Source organism: Lissotriton helveticus, chromosome 5_1 (assembly GCF_964261635.1).
Source record: "Lissotriton helveticus chromosome 5_1, aLisHel1.1, whole genome shotgun sequence".
NCBI lineage: Eukaryota > Metazoa > Chordata > Amphibia > Caudata > Salamandridae > Lissotriton > Lissotriton helveticus.
In genome coordinates, this window is record NC_136065.1 from 1,556,448,379 (window position 1) to 1,556,469,846 (window position 21,468).

The 21,468-nt window shown below is 50.1% G+C and overlaps 1 protein-coding gene across 2 annotated transcripts in view; it reads left to right on the forward strand.

Moving 5' to 3' along the window:
• Nucleotides 1–21,468, forward strand: part of PIK3C2B (phosphatidylinositol-4-phosphate 3-kinase catalytic subunit type 2 beta) — a 463,326-nt gene that overhangs the window by 169,956 nt on the left and 271,902 nt on the right. For both annotated transcript variants that reach the window (XM_078644643.1, XM_078644644.1), the window contains exon 5: nt 17,119–17,239. In XM_078644643.1, the coding sequence (XP_078500769.1) occupies nt 17,119–17,239 (121 nt within the window). The remainder of the gene's footprint in view (nt 1–17,118; nt 17,240–21,468) is intronic.

Below are 21,468 nucleotides of genomic sequence, written 5' to 3' on the forward strand. Positions count from 1 at the left end.
GGGCTAGGGGAAAAGAGGAGGCGAATAGAGAGGTAAAGAGACAGTATATTGAGATAGGTGAAGTAGTACTAGAAATCAGGTAGTGACAAGTGTGATGGGGAGAGACCTAAGGTAAATACGGAAAGATCGGATAGCCAGAAGAAAAGGTACATAGCTATAGAAAGAGCAAGAAGTAGGGAGATAATGAGTTTAAGAGATATAGGTAATATTTTATGGTCTTAGAAAAACACATGCAACCCTGCAAATTGAACCTTCTTCACTTTTCCAAAGAGAATATGTATCAAATGCCACACAGAATTCAAAAGAAGCAATACACACCCTCTGTTCTCAGAGTCATGGTTCAAGTGGTCTGCAGACAACTAGTGATATTGGTTTAAATATTTCATCTGAGTAACAATCCCTCACAAGTCTCCACATGCCCTCCATGTGTAAGACACATGTTGTTGCACCAAAGCTGAAGCATGTTCAGAGGGCCACAATTGCCTACAGCTGCTCAACCTTATAAAAAGTGCTTCACACTACATGGAATTTCCTTTCTTTTCATTTGCAGATTATTTATTTACTTTTTATTCCACTAGTTCACCTCTTCTGCCTTCTCACTTCAGACGATTTCTCAGTGGGTTTAACGCACTATGCAGAGGTGGAAACTGGAATCCGCTAAAATGTTCATTCTTCCCATGGAGACGAAATGGCACCGGTACAAAACACTACTGCTTTCCTAGTACAGATCCCTTCATGCTATCCATACAGACAGCACTGGCAGCCCAGAATCGTGCACCTGGATGGCGCCTCTGCACCCCCGCAATATTAGAGTGTATTGTAGCTCCCAGAAGCACCCTTTGTACATGCATATTTTGCAGGACAGTACAGCAGTGTCTCTTGTATTGATGTGCACATAGGTCTGGATGAGCAGACCTCGGCGCTGTACAATACAACAGCAAAGATGTGCAACTAATGCAGACAAGAAAAAGATTACTAATATACTATAAACCTCTAATCTTGCGTTCCGGAGTAGCTTGCTACTCATAACAAAGCACTTCAACTCGTCATCAGGGGTAGCACGCGCTATATAAATACAATGTACAATATGTTAGCTAACAGTAGCGGCCGGCATGGATCGGGAGTGGCCATGTGATGTAAAACAAAAGTTAAAAAAGTACCTTCTCGCCGCTCTCCTGCACACGTCGTCTGTCTCTCCTCTCCGGGGCCAAAACAGGAGGCAGCCAGGCTCCCTCCCCTAAGCCACAACGCTGCAATGTAGTGTAGATTGGTCTGAGCGCCGTGGATCAGCGCTCCGCCAGGGAATGGGGTCCTGGGCATGTTCTCCACTCAAGCTGTAATGCAGCCTGCTTGGAGAATATGCAAAGTGCGCATTACTGTTTTGGACGGCCCCAGAGGGCTGACCAAACAGTCATTGCACACTTGGAGTGGGCAAACAACTTCTCACCTGCTCTGAGAGCCGAGCAGCCTGCCCACCCTGCAAAGCGCAGCTTTTAAGTTAATTTGATGCCACATAGCAAAAATACACATAAATGCACTCCACATCATACCACATAATTCTAAGCAGTATAATTTCACTCAACGCCACCCAGTTCCACGCAACACAGTTCCACTCCACACATTATCATTCCACACAATTCAGCAACACACAACATAATTCAACTCAACACATTTACACAATTCACCACATACATCCAATCCACGCCACACAATACCACATCATGCCACTGAATTCAACACACCACATCATTAAACTGCACAACATACCACTACACAACACAAAATATCATCCTATATAATTACACTCCACTCACAAACCTAATTACTATCCACATAATTCCACAGCTCACCATGCCACATAATTCTACGGTACACAATTCCACAACTAACAATTCCAATCTAAACCACATAATTCCACTACACACTACATACCTCCACTTCACTCCGTAAGACATAGGTAAAAAGCATTTGTAATTTACAACGCCAATAGCTCTAACTCTTGCAAATGCGAGACCTATTGGCATAGTCAATACTTTTTTTTTATTGTTGTTCTTCCTTTTGACAGTTTTATCTAGTGTGAACTCATCGCAAGGCTATTTGAGCACTATTCAGGAGCACCAATTACAGTCCCCAAGATCACATTTTTTATTAAAGGGCCTTGGAGATGAAGTGATTTGCCCAGAATCACAGGATGTTGAGATCAGGCGCTGAGACTCAAACCTGATTCCCCATCTCTGCAACTCTGACCTTCAGGCCACATATGTCTATGCACAAGCAAGGCATGAACATGGAAGGATCCTATTCTTGTGAAGAACACTGGGGCCAAGGTAACAGTGGCCTACCCCCAGAGCAATAGAAAAACTGGGAGGCCCCTTAGTTTACTTAGTCAACCCCTCCCCAGCCCTCCATTACCTGAGCAACAGAACAAATGCCAGCCCCACTTACATTGCTAAATTACTCAAACCCTCCCTAGCCCTCCACTACCTCAGGACAATGGCCTGTCAGTGGAGGGAATAAGCAACATAAAACACAGCTGCTGGGCTGTCCATAGGGTCGGGGGGGGGCGGAGGGGGGGAGGCTGAGGAATACCCAAGTCCACAACCTCACCTGTCCCCCACAGCGAGGCCCCAACATAAAACTACCCTTTCCCGACCACCAGGCCCTGAATGAGAAGGGCTGTGGGCAAGGTGTAAAATATGACACAGAACACTGTTTCTGAGCGGCATGGACTCCAGGAGGTGCGAAGTGAGAATAGCTTAATGGCCTGGACCACAGGGAGGCAGATTATCCCAATAGGCAAGCAACAATCAAAATAGGGAGTGAAGAGGTAGTGCTTAAAAAGCACTGGGGTGGATGCACCCTCCTCCAGTCAATGAAATATTCAAACAACAAGATCCACCTCTAACAGGTTTTCCTGTGAGCCAAGATATGACAGGCATACACAGTATTTGTTAAAATACCCCTCACACACCAAAAGGTCCCTTGGTGTCATGCTTCATCATCGGGGTCTTCCCGCCCCGCTGCGGGACGGGCGTGCTACGACTAGCGACTACGCTGGAGCACTCAGATATTGTAAGTGCTATGTGAGGTGTATTGTTGTGAGTGTAAATAGGGTAAAAAAGTGATAGGAAAAGTGAGGTTAAAAGAATACCTGGACTTTTAAAAACAAAAAAAATCTTTATTACTCATAGGCTGGTATTGTTAAAAATTGGTGTGGCGGAGACAAACACCGCTGGTCAATGAGCTAGTTCTCATGATGGTGTCAACATGTTTCGAGGCTACCTGCCTCTTCGTCAGGACGGGGTCAGATCCCTCTATCACTCACTAATGTTGCCATCAATGTGTGTTATGTGTTTTTACAGGTGAAACGGATATTCTAATACCTATGTGGTATGCAATTAATTTACAGTTTATAGAGCCCTAACAGTATCACTGATTCGTGGGCTGAAATAAGTTGGAGACAATGCCCCATGAGCCGATCAGGAATGAGGGGTAAATGAAACTTCCATTCAACCTCGAGTTCTACTCTCATCCTCCCTCGTCCGCGGCTTCCGTGATGTGTCGGAAGCCGCGGACGAGGGAGGATGCACTGACACGCCGGCCCTTCGGCCAGTGCCCGACTGCCCGCTGTGCCAGTCCGTCCCTGCCTCCGTGTGATGGTGTCCCCCTGGGCCTCCGTGTGATGGTGTCCCCCTGGGCCTCCGTGTGATGGTGTCCCCCTGGGCCTCCGTGTGATGGTGTCCCCCTGGGCCTCCGTGTGATGGTGTCCCCCTGGGCCTCCGTGTGGTGGTGCTCCTCTTAGGCCTCCGTGTGGTGGTGCTCCCCTCAGCCTCGTGTGGTGGTGCTCCTCTTGGCCTCTGTGTGGTGTTGTCCCCCTAGGCTTGGGCCTCCGTGTGGTGGTGCTCCCCTCGACCTCCGTGTGGCGGTGCTCCCCTCGGCCTCCGTGTGGCGGTGCTCCCCTCGGCCTCCGTGTGGCGGTGCTCCCCTCGGCCTCATCTGGTGGTGCTCCCCTCGGCCTCGTGTGGTGGTGCTCCCCTCGGCCTCGTGTGGTGCTGCTCCCCTCGTCCTCGTGTGGTGGTGCTCCCCTCGGCCTCCGTGTGGTGGTGCTCCCCTCGGCCTCATCTGGTGGTGCTCCCCTCGGCCTCGTGTGGTGGTGCTCCCCTCGGCCTCGTGTGGTGCTGCTCCCCTCGTCCTCGTGTGGTGGTGCTCCCCTCGGCCTCCGTGTGGTGCTGCTCCCTTCGGCCTCCGTGTGGTGGCGTTCCTCTGTGTGGTAGTGCTCCCCTCGGCCTCTTTGTGGTGGTGCTCCTCTCGGCCTCGTGTGGTGGTGCTCGCCTCTGTGGGGTGGTGCTCCCTTCGGCCTCCGTGTGGTGGCGTTCCTCTGTGTGGTGGTGCTCCTCTTGGCCTCTGTGTGGTGTTGTCCCCCTAGGCTTGGGCCTCCGTGTGGCGGTGCTCCCCTCGGCCTCCGTGTGGTGGTGCTCCCCTCGGCCTCATCTGGTGGTGCTCCCCTCGGCCTCGTGTGGTGGTGCTCCCCTCGGCCTCGTGTGGTGCTGCTCCCCTCGTCCTCGTGTGGTGGTGCTCCCCTCGGCCTCCGTGTGGTGCTGCTCCCTTCGGCCTCCGTGTGGTGGCGTTCCTCTGTGTGGTAGTGCTCCCCTCGGCCTCTTTGTGGTGGTGCTCCTCTCGGCCTCGTGTGGTGGTGCTCGCCTCTGTGGGGTGGTGCTCCTCTCGGCCTCCGTGTGGTTGTGCTCCTCTCGGCCTCCGTGTGGTTGTGCTCCTCTCGGCCTCCGTGTGGTGGTGCTCCCCTCGGCCTCCGTGTGGTGGTGCTCCCCTCGGCCTCCGTGTGGTGGTGCTCCCCTCGGCCTCCGTGTGGTGGTGCTCCCCTCGGCCTCCGTGTGGTTGTGCTCCTCTCGGCCTCCGTGTGGTGGTGCTCCCCTCGGCCTCCGTGTGGTGGTGCTCCCCTCGCCCTCCGTGTGGTGGTGCTCCCCTCGGCCTCCGTGTGGTTGTGCTCCTCTCGGCCTCCGTGTGGTGGTGCTCCCCTCGGCCTCCGTGTGGTGGTGCTCCCCTCGGCCTCCGTGTGGTGGTGCTCCCCTCGGCCTCCGTGTGGTGGTGCTCCCCTCGGCCTCCGTGTGGTGGTGCTCCCCTCGGCCTCCGTGTGGTGGTGCTCCCCTCGGCCTCCGTGTGGTGGTGCTCCCCTCGGCCTCCGTGTGGTTGTGCTCCTCTCGGCCTCCGTGTGGTGGTGCTCCCCTCGGCCTCCGTGTGGTGGTGCTCCCCTCGGCCTCCGTGTGGTGGTGCTCCCCTCGGCCTCCGTGTGGTGGTGCTCCCCTCGGCCTCCGTGTGGTGGTGCTCCCCTCGGCCTCCGTGTGGTGGTGCTCCCCTCGGCCTCCGTGTGGTGGTGCTCCCCTCGGCCTCCGTGTGGTGGTGCTCCCCTCAGCCTCCGTGTGGTGGTGCTCCCCTCGGCCTCCGTGTGGTGGTGCTCCCCTCTTCCTCCGTGTGGTGGTGCTCCTCTGGGCCTCCGTGTTGCTCCTAAGGGCCTCGTTTGGTGGTGTCCTTCTGGGCCTGGGTGTGGTGGTGCTCCCCTCGGCCTCCGTGTGGTGGTGCACCCCTCGGCCTCTGTTTGGTGGTGCTCCCCTCTTCCTCCGTGTGGTGGTGCTCCCCTCGGCCTCCGTGTGGTGGTGCTCCTCTCGGCCTCCGTGTGGTGGTGCTCCTCTGGGCCTCCGTGTTGCTCCTCTGGGCCTCGTTTGGTGGTGTCCTTCTGGGCCTGGGTGTGGTGGTGCTCCCCTCGACCTCCGTGTGATGGTGCACCCCTCGGCCTCTGTGTGGTGGTGCTCCTCTCGGCCTCCGTGTGGTGGTGCTCCTCTCGGCCTCCGTGTGGTGGTGCTCCCCTCGGCCTCCGTGTGGTGGTGCTCCCCTCGGCCTCCGTGTGGTGGTGCTCCCCTCGGCCTCCGTGTGGTGGTGCTCCCCTCGGCCTCCGTGTGGTGGCGCTCCCCTCGGCCTCCGTGTGGTGGCGCTCCCCTCGGCCTCCGTGTGGTGGCGCTCCCCTCGGCTTCCGTGTGGTGGCGCTCCCCTCGGCCTCCATGAGGTGGCGCTCCCCTCAGCCTCCGCGTGGTGGCGCTCCCCTCAGCCTCCGCGTGGTGGCGCTCCCCTCGGCCTCCATGAGGTGGCGCTCCCCTCGGCCTCTGTGTGGTGGCGCTCCCCTCGGCCTCTGTGTGGTAGCGCTCCCCTCGGCCTCTGTGTGGTGGCGCTCCCCTCGGCCTCTGTGTGGTGGCGCTCCCCTCTTCCTCTGTGTGGTGGCGCTCCCCTCGGCCTCTGTGTGGTGGCGCTCCCCTCGGCCTCTGTGTGGTGGTGCTCCTCTCGGCCTCCGTGTAGTGGTGCTCCTCTCGGCCTCCGTGTAGTGGTGCTCCTCTCGGCCTCCTTGTGGTGGTGCTCCTCTCGGCCTCCTTGTGGTGGTGCTCCCATGGGCCTCCGTGTGGTGGTGCTCCCCTCGGCCTCCGTGTGGTAGTGCTTCCATGGGCCTCCTTGTGTTGGTGCTCCCCTCCGCCTCCGTGTGGTGGCGCTCCCCTCGGCCTCCGTGTGGTGGCGCTCCCCTCGGCCTCCGTGTGGTGGCGCTCCCCTCGGCCTCCGTGTGGTGGCGCTCCCCTCGGCCTCCGTGTGGTGGTGCTCCCCTGGGCCTCGTGTGGTGGTGCTCCCCTGGGCCTCGTGTGGTGGCGCTCCCCTCGGCCTCCGTGTGGTGGCGCTCCCCTCGGCCTCCGTGTGGTGGCGCTCCCCTCGGCCTCCGTGTTGTGGTGCTTCCATGGGCCTCCTTGTGTTGGTGCTCCCCTCGGCCTCTGTGTGGTGGTGCTCCCCTCGGCCTCTGTGTGGTGGTGCTCCCCTCGGCCTCCGTGTGGTGGTGCTCCCCTCGGCCTCCGTGTGGTGGCGCTCCCCTCGGCCTCCGTGTGGTGGTGCTCCCCTGGGCCTCGTGTGGTGGTGCTCCCCTCGGCCTCCGTGTGGTGGTGCTCCCCTGGGCCTCGTGTGGTGGTGCTCCTCTCGGCCTCCGTGTGGTGGTGCTCCCCTGGGCCTCGTGTGGTGGTGCTCCTCTCGGCCTCCGTGTGGTGGTGCTCCACTCGGCCTCGTGGCTTTTTGACTTGGGCCTGTGGCGGGGGCGGCCCTGCAGTGAATCCCTTCTCCCTCAGTGAGCTTGTTAGGAGCTGACCACGCGCTGCATCCCGTCCCCGCCACAAGCCCGGGCTTCACACAGGCCGCAAACCCACTGTTTGGATAAAACATCTGATAATGGCAGGTTTGAGGCTGCGCACGCTTTCCACATGTGGCACTAGACAGTGTTTGGGAGGTCGGCCTTTGTGCTCCCTCTGGATTGAATCTTTGCTGTTTGTCTCTAGTTGAAAATGTTTGCAGAAAGCCCTCCCAAACGTTTGTAATCATTGATAGGAGATCTTTAGGAAGAGGGAATATGAGTTGGGAAAAGGCTGTCTCTCGGCTATGGCCACCTTCTTGCCCCATTTCCATGTGTTTATTAGCAAGCGGAGTCCTTCCTATATGTTGGTCTATCCTTCTTTAGCGTGCTATGAGCTCTGATCTACCTCTAGAGAGAAACCTGAGGGATTTAAAATGAAGCCTGGGGCATGGTTACTTGGTTACTGTGACGCTCTGCCACCCTGTGCTTCTGGGGACCACTATTTTTTTTTAAAGTGCTTTTTAAAATTCGTTGAATTACCTGAATTAAGTGATTTTAAAAGTTGAGAAATACTTGAACCTGCATCTGCACTTTATTGAAAATTCTATTGCACTCTATTATTATTATTATTGCATTTTGTAAAGCGCAACAGCTACCTCCAACGGAGGTGTCCCGGCGCTATCAGCGAGTTAAGTGAGCGAAAGGTCTGAAGAGTAGGTATGAGAAGGGAGGGTCTAGGGTGGACTAAAGAGCCAGGTTTTAAGATTCTTCCTAAATATCAATTCAGAGTTGGCCTTTCGGAGATGCTCCGGCATGGAATTCCAGAGGGAGGCGGTTGTGACCGAGAAAGAGCGACCGCCTAGTCTAGTTTTTTTAAAACGTGGAATAGAAAGAAATCTCTGGACATTAGATCTCAGAGTTCTGTTTTGAGTATATTTGGGAAGTCTTAGTTTTAGGTAATAGGACCAATGTCATTCGTGGACCTGAAAGCCAAGGTCAAAGCCTTGAACTTGATCCGCTTTTGGACAGGCTGCCAGTGTAGGCTGCGGAGATGTGGAGAAATGTGATGACGAAAAGGTACATTTCTAATGAGCCTGGCGGCTGCATTTTGAATGACCTGCCGCTTTTTAATGAGATAGTCTGGGAGACCCAAATAAAGACTGTTCGCATTGTTTTTCTGCAGTCCATTGGTAAGAGGTAGAGTAATCTCTTTAGGGTTTTCAGCTTCCAAAAGCACGCGGACAAGACTTGGCCTATCTGGGCCTTCCCTGAGAGGGCAGAGTCAAATTTGAATCCTAAGTTTCTTGCCAATGGGACTGGTGTAGGGGGAGGATTCAGTTCCACAGGCCACCACAGTTCGACTCCAGGGGGTGATGGCTGATTAAAGAAGAAAACCTTCGTTTTTTCCGTATTTAACTTTTTAACAGTTGTCTGCCACCCAGGATGATATGTTTATAATACACTGTCTAAAGTTAATAAATCAGCTTCAGAGTGGTCCTTAAAGGAAAATACCAGCTGGGTGTCGTCAGCGTAGGAAACCACGTTGACACCAGGGTGCTCAATGATTGAAGCAAGTGGGGCGAGGTAGATATTAAAAAGGGTTGGGCTGAGTGGGCGGGCGGTGGAGACATAGAGACCTGCAGGTGATTAGGCGCGGTATAAAATTAAAATAACAATAACAACAATAACAATAACAATAACATGAGGACGTAGACAGATTTTCTGGGATCATCCCTCGAGAAAGGAGCGGGACCATTTCAGGACAATGTCCCCTATGCCCAGCTGCTCAAGCCTCTCCAGTAGGATCAGGTGTAAGACTGTGTCAAATGCTGCGGACAAATCCAGCAGCACTTGCATAGAATGGTTGCAGCAATCTATGGATACTAATCGTTTCTGCCACTTCCAGTAGAACTGTCTCAGTGCTGTAGCCGGCCCTGAATCCAGACTGGGAGTCATGCAGAAGGTTGTTCGATTCAAGGTATGTTGCAAGTTGTTTCTGCACTTCCTTTTCCAGTATTTTAGCCGGGGCTGGTAAGAGGGTGGTAAGAGGGAGTTCGGCCTGTAGTTTTTTAACTCCGCCGGATCAGCATCTACTTTCTTTAGGATGGGCTGTACTGAGGCTGTTTTCCAACAAGATGGATAGGCGCCTATATTCAAGGAGGTATTCCAAATCTGGTTTAGTAGCGGGGAAAGGGAGGCGAAGAACGTGGCTGGGCACGGGTCGGTGGGTGATCCTGATTTGACTTTAAGAAGTTGTTTAAGAGAGGCTTCAGTGTTGAATTGGAGAACGTTGCACCAGGCGACTGAGCCATGTTGTTTAGATGGGATTGGGGGAGGATTATTCGTAGGAATAAATGCCGAATATATTGCTTGGATTTTATCCTGAAAAAAACAGGCAAGGTCGTCGCAAAGGGCGGCCGAAGGGGCGATAATACATTTCATGGCCTCAGGCTTAATGAATGCTTGAACAATCCTAAACACTTCTTTGGGAGAGTTGTCTGAGGCAGTGATTTGAACAGCAAGAAAGTCCCTGATGGCCAGACATTTGAGTTTTTAAAATTGTTTTAATGCTGCTCTAGAGGTGTCCTTGGTCTTAGTGTCATAGTTTTTGCGCCATATCCGTTCCAATTTTTTACAGAGGCTTTTCTCTTTGCAGAGTTCGTCTGTAAACCCGGGGGCAGATGGTTTGGTTGTAATCTGTTTTGTAGTTTTGACCGAGGGCAAGTTGCACTCTACTGCTTGTAGAGTGCAACTTGCACTCTATAAAAGGGAGGCAGAGTTTTGGGGGAAACTACGAGGCTGAAAGACGTCATCTAGGTCGGTGCTCCAGTCAATCTTCAGCCGGCTCCATAAAATGAAGCCCGTCTGCGCCCGCCCGTGCCCAAACGTGAGTCCTCACAACTGGTAGCTCTTCAGGGACCCATCAAGGATAAGTGCCTTCACTCAGTCAATTTGCATAAGGGGCAATTTCACTGTAAGAGCTGCTTTATGCCTCTGCATTGCACCCACGGTCCCAAGACTGCTAATACTGCAGTGACTAGCTGGCACGTGTTTATGATCAATTGTAGATCCCTTCTACGCCACAAGTTGGACCTATTGTCATTTCTAGCGGAGGCAAAAATGGATGTGGTCTTCCTGACAGAAACCTGGCTCCATGCAGAGCCAGGACCGACCTCTCCCAGGTCCTGCCTACTGCATTTGTCGTAAAGACCAAGAGAATAAGAAGCGATGCGGCATTACCTTAATACTTAAGGAAGCCTTTAGATGTCTCTAGGAACCCCTTCAACTCCTGGATTGTGAAAGCATGCCATTTGCCATCTCCCTGTCCCCCATGTATACCTTCTCAGGGGCACATGTTTACCAATAAGGAACAATTAAATCGCTCCTCTCCCTTGGGCTGAGTGGTCGCTCCCCAGTGTCGTCCTGCTGTGTGACTCGGTATCGTTGCTGCTTTCATTTGTTTATATTTGTGCCTAATAATTGCTGCCTGCTGTGTGCCTAGCTGCCTAGCTGCCGCTCTGATAATCTTGCACTTTACAATTTAAAAGCGCCGCTTTTTTTCTGTTAGCGCGTTTCCGCTGTGCTCCCCCCTCCGCCTCCATTTTGTTGGTGTTGTTGTTGTGGTCATCTATAGCCCGCCCCGCCTCCCAGCTGAGACGCCCTCGCCCCTCCCCCTCCACCACCCATATATGACAGTTGCTCCCGCGCGCAGCGTTCACGCGCAGCGTCCGCGCCCAATCCGCGCCGAAGGTGCGCCAAAGGTAAGCCCGTCTACGCCCGTCCGCGCCTGGCCCGCGCCCAGCGCCAGACCCCCTGCCCCTCGCGCTGCCCAGCCCTCCCGCATTACCTACGATGCCGCCACCCTCCTAGCCCTTAACCCCAGCCGCGCACCCAACTGCGTCCAAGCCGCCCCTGGACAAACGCATGGACCTTTCTCCTGCTTCTCCTGCAAATTCAGCGGCACCCTCAACATCTCCGCTACGACCACACCACAGATTCCCGACCCCAACCACCTACATTGCATCCTTCTCAACACCCGATCGGTCCACAGGCACGCCATTGACCTATGGAACCTGCTAGACACCATTTCGCCGGACATCGCCTTCCTTACGGAAACATGGATGAATGCTTCCTCCGCACCAGACATCACCATTGCCATCCCTGAAGACTATAAGATCACTCGCAAAGACCGTACCAGCCACACAGGAGGAGGAATCGCTATCGTCCATAAGAAATCAATCCGCATCTCAACCAGCTCTGACGCCAACCTCGCCAACTCCGAACACCTTCACTTCCAGATCCACATCGACCCCAAAACCACACTCAGAGGCACCCTCCTCTACAGACCACCAGGACCCCGCGCAAAATTCAGTGAAGACATCACGGACTTCATCACCCCACACGCGCTCCCCTCCAAAGACTACATCCTTCTGGGAGACCTCAACTTTCACCTCGAAAAGATCAACGACCGCAACACTGCCATCCTCGTGGACAACCTCGCCAACCTCGGACTTAAACAACTAGTCACCTCCCCCACCCACATCGCAGGTCACACACTCGACCCCATCTTCACATCCAGCAACCATGTCTCCTTCAGCCACACCACTGACCTCCTCTGGACTGACCACAGCTGCGTTCACTTCACCTACAACAAACCAAAACCCAGCATCCACCTCCAACCTACCCTGCAAAGAAACTGGAACAAAATCACCACGAACCAAATCTCCGCATCGCTCCTTCAAAACACCCCAGCCCTCTCTTCTAACGCTAACGAAGCCGCCGCCAACCTCACCCTATGGTTATCCAACACCGCTGACACCTTAGCACCACTGAAAAAACGTCAAAACAAACCTGGCAGCAAGAAGGCCTCATGGTTCAACGATGATCTCAAGAAGTCCAAGAAAACCTGCCGCTCCCTTGAAAAGGCCTGGAAAAAAGACCCAACCACCAGCACCAAGGACGCCTTCAAAAACGCCACCCGCATTCACCACCAACTAATCCGAAAAGCCAAGAAAACAGCATTCAAGGATCGACTTGACAACAACGCTCACAACAGCAAGGAACTTTTCAACATCGTCAAGGAATTTTCCAATCCCTCGGCCAACTCCAACGACATCACCCCCTCTCAAACCCTCTGCGACTCCCTAGCCTCATTTTTCCACAACAAGATTGCAGACATACACAACAGCTTTGACAACCAACCCGGAAACCAACCCACCCTACCATCTGCTGATCATCCTCCCCCCGTGAACACCCTTAACGACTGGAACCCTATCTCCACTGAGGACACCATCCGCCTGATGAATTCCATCCACTCAGGATCCCCCACAGACCCATGTCCTCACCACATCTTCAACAAAGCAGATTCCGTCATAGCACCGCACCTCCGAGACGTCATCAACTGCTCATTCAACTCCGCCACCTTCCCGGAAGACTGGAAACACGCTGAACTCACCGCCCTTCTGAAAAAACCCACAGCGGACCCCACCGAACTCAAAAATTACCGCCCCATCTCGCTTCTCCCATTCCCGGCCAAAGTCATCGAGAAAGCTGTCAACAACCAGCTCGCCGCCTTCCTCGAAGCCAACAAATCCCTCGACCCCTCACAATCTGGCTTCCGAGCAAAACACAGCACTGAGACCGCCCTCATCGCAGCAACAGACGACATTCGAACTCTACTGGACAATGGAGACACAGTCGCCCTCATCCTCCTTGACCTCTCTGCAGCATTCGACACAGTCTGCCACAAAACCCTTTTACAACGCCTCAATAACATCGGAATCCAAGGAAAAGCACTTGAATGGATCACCTCGTTCCTCACCGGAAGAACCCAGAGAGTCCGCCTTCCACCATTCAAGTCCGAGGCCTCTGAAGTCATCTGCGGCGTACCACAAGGATCCTCACTCAGCCCCACCCTCTTCAACGTATACATGAGCCCCCTCGCGGCCATCGCACGCCAACACAACCTCAACATCATCTCTTACGCGGATGACACTCAACTGATCCTTTCTCTCACCAATGACCCCAGCACCGCCAAAACTAACCTACACGAAGGAATGAAAGAAGTTGCCGAATGGATGAAACAAAGCCGTCTGAAACTGAACTCAGACAAAACAGAAGTCCTCATCTTAGGTACATCCCCCTCTGCATGGGATGACTCCTGGTGGCCGGAAGCCCTCGGAAAAGCACCCATCCCGACAGACCACGCACGGAACCTAGGCGTCATCCTGGATTCTTCACTCTCAATGAACAGACAAGTCAGCGCCGTATCCTCTTCCTGCTTCAACATTCTTCGCATGCTCAGAAAAACATTTCGCTGGATCCCCTCCGACACAAGGAAAACAGTCACCCACGCTCTGGTCACGAGCCGACTGGACTACGGAAACACCCTCTACGCAGGTACTACCGCAAAACTCCAGAAGAAACCCCAACGAATCCAAAACGCCTCAGCCAGACTCATATTAGACATCCCACGCAACGAACACATCTCTGATCACCTTAAAGACCTCCACTGGTTACCCGTCAATAAGAGGATCACTTTCCGACTGCTTACCCACGCACACAAATCACTCTACGACATCGGTCCAGAATGCCCCAACTCACGACTGTCCTTCTACACCCCCTCCCGCCAACTACGTTCTTCCAGCCAAGCCCTCGCCACTGTACCTCGCATCAACAAGACCACCATGGGAGGCAGATCCTTTTCATACCTGGCTGCTAAAACATGGAACTCACTCCCCGCTTACCTTCGCCTTACCCAGAACCACCTAGCATTCAGAAAGCAACTTAAAACGTGGATATTTGACAACTAATCCTTCTCCCCTTCCTAAGCGCCTTGAAACCCTCTGGGTATGTAGTGCGCTATACAAATTATATGACTTAACTTGACTTGACTTTGCAAGTGGTCCAGAATACTGCAGCAAGACTGGTGCTTAACGCCCTGCCCAGGACTCCCTCCCGCCCGCTTTTGGACAGCCTTCACTGGCTGCCTGTTCGACAGCGGGTTAAATACAAAATCTGCTGTACCATACATAAATGTCTCTTCGGGTCAGGTCCAAAGTATTTAATGGATAAGTTCACCCCCTATAGTCCTGGACGTTCCCTACGATCAAGCAATCAGCAGTTGCTTCAGGTTCCCAGGATTAGGAGGGCAAGACAGGGAGAGGACGCGCCCTCTCCTATAAAGGTCCCATTCTTTGGAATTCACTTCCACTCGCTTTAAAGATTAATTCCAACTTTCAATCCTTTAAGAAGTTCCTTAAAACGTATCTATATACAACCTCCTAACCTGCTGGTAGCTAAATTTCTTCAGTCATTAGTCTAACATCTCTTCAAATGCGCAAGCGCGGAGATACCCCTTTGGGGGTCGAACCCTGCGCTATATAAGAAAATAAATAAATAAATAAATACCAGTCCCCTGGTCCGGGCAGAAATTTTATCCAGGCCCTGCTCAACGTGATCATATTGGGAGATCTCAATATTCACATGAAAGAGCTGGCAGGCCCACAAACACCTGGGCTCTTGCAAGATCTTTATGCTATGCAGCTCTCCCAAGTGGTATCTGGTCCCACTTACAAAAATGCCACTTGCTTAACCCTACCTTTACGAGCGTACCTCTCCTAAATATGCGGAACTCACTCTCCATAATTTGGTCCAACCATTTCATGATTCCTATGGTCCTCAATGCTCAACTCCCACTTCCTTCCCCCAGTCCAAGCATCTGGACAGACCGCAGCTGGTCTAAACTAGATAATGAAAAGTGGAAATCCAAATTGGGATGGAGTAGTGGGCAAAAGAACAATGGATTTAACTCTGATCTCTTGACTGGGGGAGAATGTTTGAATCATTCAGCATTCCGTCCATCATTTGTTGCAGTTACACTTTTTCGCCCTAAGTAGGACGGGTATGCCCAGACGTGGGTCCCTTGCTCACTGTGCCACTGGATTCAAGCTAGCCTGGCTGATGAAGGGTGACCTACCCCAAAACCGGTCCCAGGATGCTTGTTTCCGGTCCAGGGAATACCTGACTTGGCAATTTGGTCTGGACTGTTCCCATGAGGCACCAGGTCAAGACTGATTTGCATATGGCTGGGTCCAAATTGGGGGTGGCGTAGTGGGCAAAAGAATGATGGATTTAACCCAGATCTCTTGACTGGGAAGAATGTTTGAATCATTCAGCATTCCGTCCATCATTTGTTGCAGTCACACTTCTCTGTTGTGCGGACAGTCTCACCATGCCTGTCCATTGAACTTCTTCTTTTCCCCCCATATGGTAGTTCACCATCTGCTTTCTAATTGGTGAGCTAATCTCCTTACTGGTTCCCTTTGCCGTGCCCTCTTCCCGCAGTTTTGGCAGCTCCTTCTCTGTGCCTTATTTAGAGCAAGTCCACCCCTCTCGTTGGAGTCCATCAGCGATGCCAGTATTGAACTTCACGATGGCAGCAAACCTACTGCTGAAAGAAGAAATCTACCTGTTGAGGTAGAGTTTAACATATTTGCTAGAGTCCTCTGAAACCCTCCTAACTGCGACCAGTGGGATTCAAGGACCTGGTCATTGGCCAGTACTGCGCCTCGAAACACTGACTATGAGATACCAGGTGTCCAAGACACCATCCAGGAAAATTCAACTGCAACCAGTAGTTGATGGAATAACAGCCTACAATATTTGTCGCAGAACTCCGAGATTAGGAGTCCCAGCAGTGTTCCAGAAGGAAGGCGACTGGACACTGGTGGGCAGCTTACAAAATATAATTAGAAGGTTAGAAACTGAAGTAACATAGAGGCTACCCTTTTTATTTGTAGATCTATCGATTTGTATCTTTGGTTTGCAATTACAGCAGAAAATTGAACCTGAATTACCTAAGATTTCACTGCTCTGCCCCACCACCGAGAGCTGTAGCTCATCTGGTATTTTGGTGGGCAAGACTTTTGTCACCCCTTGTTACTCTGGCCTCTGTATTATAACCCTGGACCAGTGACTGTGTAACCCCACACAAGTATCCTTTCATTCGAGACCAGAAGCCTTAAGTCTTTACAGACACAGGAGTGTTTTCAGTGCTTCACAAAGCCCATCACACAGGATACAATATAACAATATAACTTTCCTCTCACTCTAATGCCTTCTTCTGATCACTGGCTTCCATGTTCTGCTTCAGCGCTGGGACGCCTCTTTGCTGAGGCAGCTGTGCGCTATACAAAACATGCTAACATAACATAACAATTGATTCCATAGGCGGACTTTAATTCTTCTTAGGTTTTGTTCTGCTACAATGAGCCTGGTGGGGGCCAGAGCTTGTGAGTCTTAAGAGTTAAGGACATAGTTGATCACATATGTTTACATCAAGTACCAATAAAAAAATCTTTTTTTGGGGAACATCCCTCACACCACATTCCATGAGTAGGCTTTATTAAGAGGCTTCATGGAGTGCTGCGCAACAACGAGCATAACATTTTTTGGTATTGTCTTTAATGCACCACTGCAACTACCAATAGAAAGTGTAGAGAACTGGGGAGTCTTGTCAGCTGCTGCAGTCCCAGTATTCAGAATGTAGAATCCCGGTCAGAATCAACATTTCACATTTGGTGGTGCTAGTTGTGCTCTACAAACCCTAATATCTGGAAAAAAGTTTGATACTCCATTTCTCTGTGTTGGGAGGATGGGAGGGCTGTTTTGTTCTTCTATCTTGGGAGCCTTTTCTCTCATTCTTGGAAAGGCCACTCATATATGAAGTTTTTTCTCTTGGTTGATGCCAGTGTAAGTTTAATGCCAGCTTATACTTTCTTTCCTTCTGAAGGGTCCGTTTGAAGTTTTTTGGCCAGTGCCTATACTTAAGGGATTGGGTAATGAACAGTCTTTGTTGGTGCGCCCAGGTTTTCCCTGTATCGAAGCAGCAGGGAGCTGATAGGACCCAGCCTCTGTCCCAAGAGATAATCCTGTTCTTGTCTTCTCAGGTTCTTCCACTGTGGACCTCCTCATCTACCAGACCTTGTGTTACACCAATGATGAGCTGCATACCATTGACGTTAATGACTATGTGCTGAAGCTATGCGGCCTGGAAGAGTTCCTGCAGAAGTGAGTTTCTTATAGAGCCCGGCGGCTCATTTTTGGTTTTTTTGTAGGTAAAATGTATATAAATGTTTGTACCTGTGGAGCACAAAAATAGCTCAGTAGCAAGTGTGTGGTTTTGTGGTTGGTGAGATTCAAGATTGCATACAGTAGAGGGGTGGGGATGATTGAAGGTTGTGTACATCAAATGAGGTTGATGGTAGTGAGGGAAGGTCTCTTATTGTTGGGTATGAGTTTGGCAGTGTTGAGAAGTTCCACATAAGTGAGATGAGGTGTCCTTTAAGAGATGCATCTTTAGTTCCTTTCTGAACTGCAGGACTGATGGGGCGAGACTAATAATCGAGAGTTGTTCTTACATGACATTTTGTTCTTTGATTTCTTTTTTTGATTTCTGGTATGTCAGCTTTATGGTCTTTGGTGTTGTGATGGCTTCATGAAGTAGTTTGATTTTACTCAAATTAAGCTAGTGCACACGCTGATTGTCTTGTAGATGAGTAAAGAGTTCTTGAAGATGATGTGGCATGGAGGCATGGCAATTGAAAGCATTTTTGTGTGGAAGTGGTGGAAGTTGGAGCAATGACAGGGAGGTTTCTCATCAGTGGTGCCAGTGTGCAGTACGGGATAGCTACAGATACGGGATTACCAGTGTCCAGGTAACCAAGAACCATGGCTTGTGTGCTTATTTCTAACATCTAATTTAGAAGAGGGGCTTTTGTTATTCATAAATGCAATAGCTGAAAGTTAATGCTCTGTGGAATATTTTGAATGTGACTCCGGTCAACTTCATATCAAAGTCCTTGGCTGTGCTTTTTCATTGCTGGTGCAAATGGGAATGAATTTGGTTTCAGTCAGGGTGAACTAGAGGTAGGCCATTGATGCCAATGTCTGAATAAGTGCAAGGCAGACTGAGACTGAGTCAAGGGATATGCTTGGTTTTTTAGGTCTGCTGTGATTCTGTTTTATTCACGAGGGACTTCAGGAGTATCCAGATAGAGTTTGAAAGTTATGGATAAGAGGATGATAACTTCTGATAGTACTGGTAGCTGCTGAGATATGCAAGATCCTATCCGGGTGAATTCATTTAGGTCTGAGAGGTTGGAGAAGAAGAGTAGAAATACAGGGTTCGCAGATCCCTTGCTTGTGGAAAGGATCAAGACTTGATGACCAGTGGCTTTGAATGCTGTCGACCAATGCAGCAGGTCCCTGTAGTTTGTAACATCAAGGGTGTTTTGATGACTTGGATCCTTGGCGCTTTAGTGTGAAATAGGACTGTATTCATGCAGGCTGTGTGTGTTGTGGAGTTCGTATTAAAGCTGGATGGGAACCGCAGTCTCTATTATATTTTTGTACAGTGGACTGGCTTGTGTTATGCATAAGGATTTGAAAAGGGTATAAGCTTGGATTTATACACAGTTCTGGTTTTGGAGCGTGAGATTGATGTAGTCTCCCTTCTTGCCTACTAGCTAAATGTTGACATTTATTAAGTCTGTTAGTGACGCTAGCCTGATATCGAGTATAAGGGGTTGTTGACATTTCAAGTCTAGAGATAACCCGTCTAGCCGGGATTGGGTGCAGTGAATACTGGTGCTGCATGGCATGGGAGTGTAGGTGGTGGGAGAAATCCGATGGAGTGAGGGAGCAGGCTAGGCAGCAAGTTGGATCAATTCAGGAGTACTGAGGGTGCAATGAAGAGGATGAGGTGCAGTGGCAGAGTCCCAGAGTTTTTGATTTGGACTTACCTGTTAACACCTTTCGTTCTCTATTCATGGGGACCGGTCTGTTTCCTGGTCCTCAGTAGAGGCTGTGAGGCTGCATGAGCATCTCCCCTGGACTCTGTGCAGATGCCATGAGGTTCAGGGAGGCGGGGATGCCTCTTTGTGGTCTTTGAAGATCTGAGTGTGTTTTGACACTCTCAGCCATGAAACGACCATTTCTTTTCTTTCGGGCGGCATAGGATTAGTTTAGATCTGGATGTCCCCGATTCATCCCGGTGGTTGGTTAACCCCAGACCTCTAAGTCCAGTATACAGTGGGGTAAGCAAGGGTTCCATCCTTGCTCCCATATTCTGCATGTACATTGAGCCGCTGACTGATGTGCCTGTTGGCTCTGGTATCTGTGTCCTCCACTACGCCGTTGACATCCAGCTTTCGCTAATGTTGTCATCCGTTGTTGAGATCTGTTGCCTGCAGGATTGCTTAAGTGCTGTGATGGTTTAGATTTCCCTCCATTTCTTAAATGTATAACCTCTGAAAATAGAATTCGTTCCATTTGCTGCTTCCATCTCCCCAACTCTAGTGCACGACCAACTCCGCCTCTGCCTAACACTTGCTCCTATGGTGAAGTCCATGTATTTCAATCTTGATCCCACTTTGGTATAAAAATACACATTAACTTGGCTCTATAGAGGCGCACAAAATGGGATACGGTTCCTTAAGTAACTGTTTTCGCGCAGATTTTTATTTTGTCAGATTTTGAAATATTTTTCCGGATTTACTAACCTGATCAATGTAATAATGATGACTCCTGGATTGTTTCTGTTTTATTAATACATAGTTGCTTTTCTGTATTTTTTTTTAACTGTTTCTTTTGTATGTTCCTATTTTGTTGTCTTATTAGTTATTGTAGGGTAATTTATACTTTAATCATCTATTGTGCAGTGCCAGTTTGCACTAAAGAGCTAAATTGAACTTAACAGTAAGTCTTGTAAATAAAACTAAACATGTAATTCCAAACTCAGCTGTGAGAAAGCATTCCTGCATCCGAATTCCATTTCGGTTTAATTCTCAATGAATACGCGCAGGTGATGTTTGCAGAGTTCATACGTGTCACAGGTTCATGCTTTAGCATCTCATTTGTAGCGTGTTGGGGCTTGGAGTTATGATTTTATAATGGTATGAACTGAACTACAAATCCCAGAATGCAAATAAAACATCCAGACTGGATGGGCTACTCACGTGCATGGACGTGGGAAACTCGAGCCCACTGGTTGCCAAAAGCAAGAAGGTCAGACTTTTGAAAGGAACATTGTTCTACTACGTGGGGTTGTATCACATGTGGATTGGACTGTCAGTCACTCAGGGGTCTGCTGCCCTGAGGCTTGTACCCATGGACATCTGATGGCATGAGGGACACTTCTCACAGATGCAGAGAGACTGGGAGTCAGTCCCCTCTGAGAACTAAGTGTGTGAAAAGGGCAGGGGTGAATATCCCAGGAGATGCCTTTCCTTGAACAGTGGGTATAATTAGAGTTTTCAGATGTCCTTTAGAAAATGGGAAACCCCTGGCCCATTATAACAAGTTTCACAAGAGGACGGAGCTGAATTTATGAACATTGTTTTTTGCTTGGAAATCCAAATGTATTCAATTAATCTATAGTCCTGAATTAGTGCACCATATTTCTTTATTTTGGTTTTTCTATGCAATAGGATTCTATAGTCCGAATCACAGGATAGAGGGGACAACCAACATGTGTTTCGCCCCTTACTGGGTTCGTGCTATGGGGCTTTCTCGGGGATGTTAGTGCGAGTGATATGTAAGGCAAACAAATTGTTTGTCACATTATATTGTGAAACCATAGATTACCCAAGACCACCTCAAATGAGTGGACATAAAAGGACCACATAAAGGTGAAGGGAAAGTGGGGAAAGAGATGGGTAGAAAAACAAGAAAAATACGTATGTTGCAAACCCAAATCACAACATACAATGCTTTTTTTTTTATTAACAAGTTCATATGTAGTTGCCCAGCAATAGTGTCATGGCTAAGTAAAAACCATGGAGTTTCCATATGGAGACATATGCAGGTTTTTGCATATTAACACGTACTGATAGCATACGTCTGAATGCATCGTGGTAGCACCCAGGGTTTAAAACATTATGTGGTATTATTCATTACATTTTCGTAATTTGGTTGTATGTATAAAAAAGCAAAATACAAAGTGGTGTAAGTTTCAGTTCAATACGGAGTTCATAGAGAGTTAGTCGATAGGTAGCACGTCATTAGTAGTAAAGCATATATATATATATATATATATTTATTTATGTGTGTGTGTATGTATATATATATATATATATATATATATATATATATATATATATATATATATATATATATATAATGTTCATAAAAGGGGAGTACATACGAGTTTCCAGATGGTGGCCGGAGTTCAATATGGAATTAGAGAGGAGTGTGTTTCATAATCAGGGTAAAATGAGTGGAAATTCATTAGAGAAATG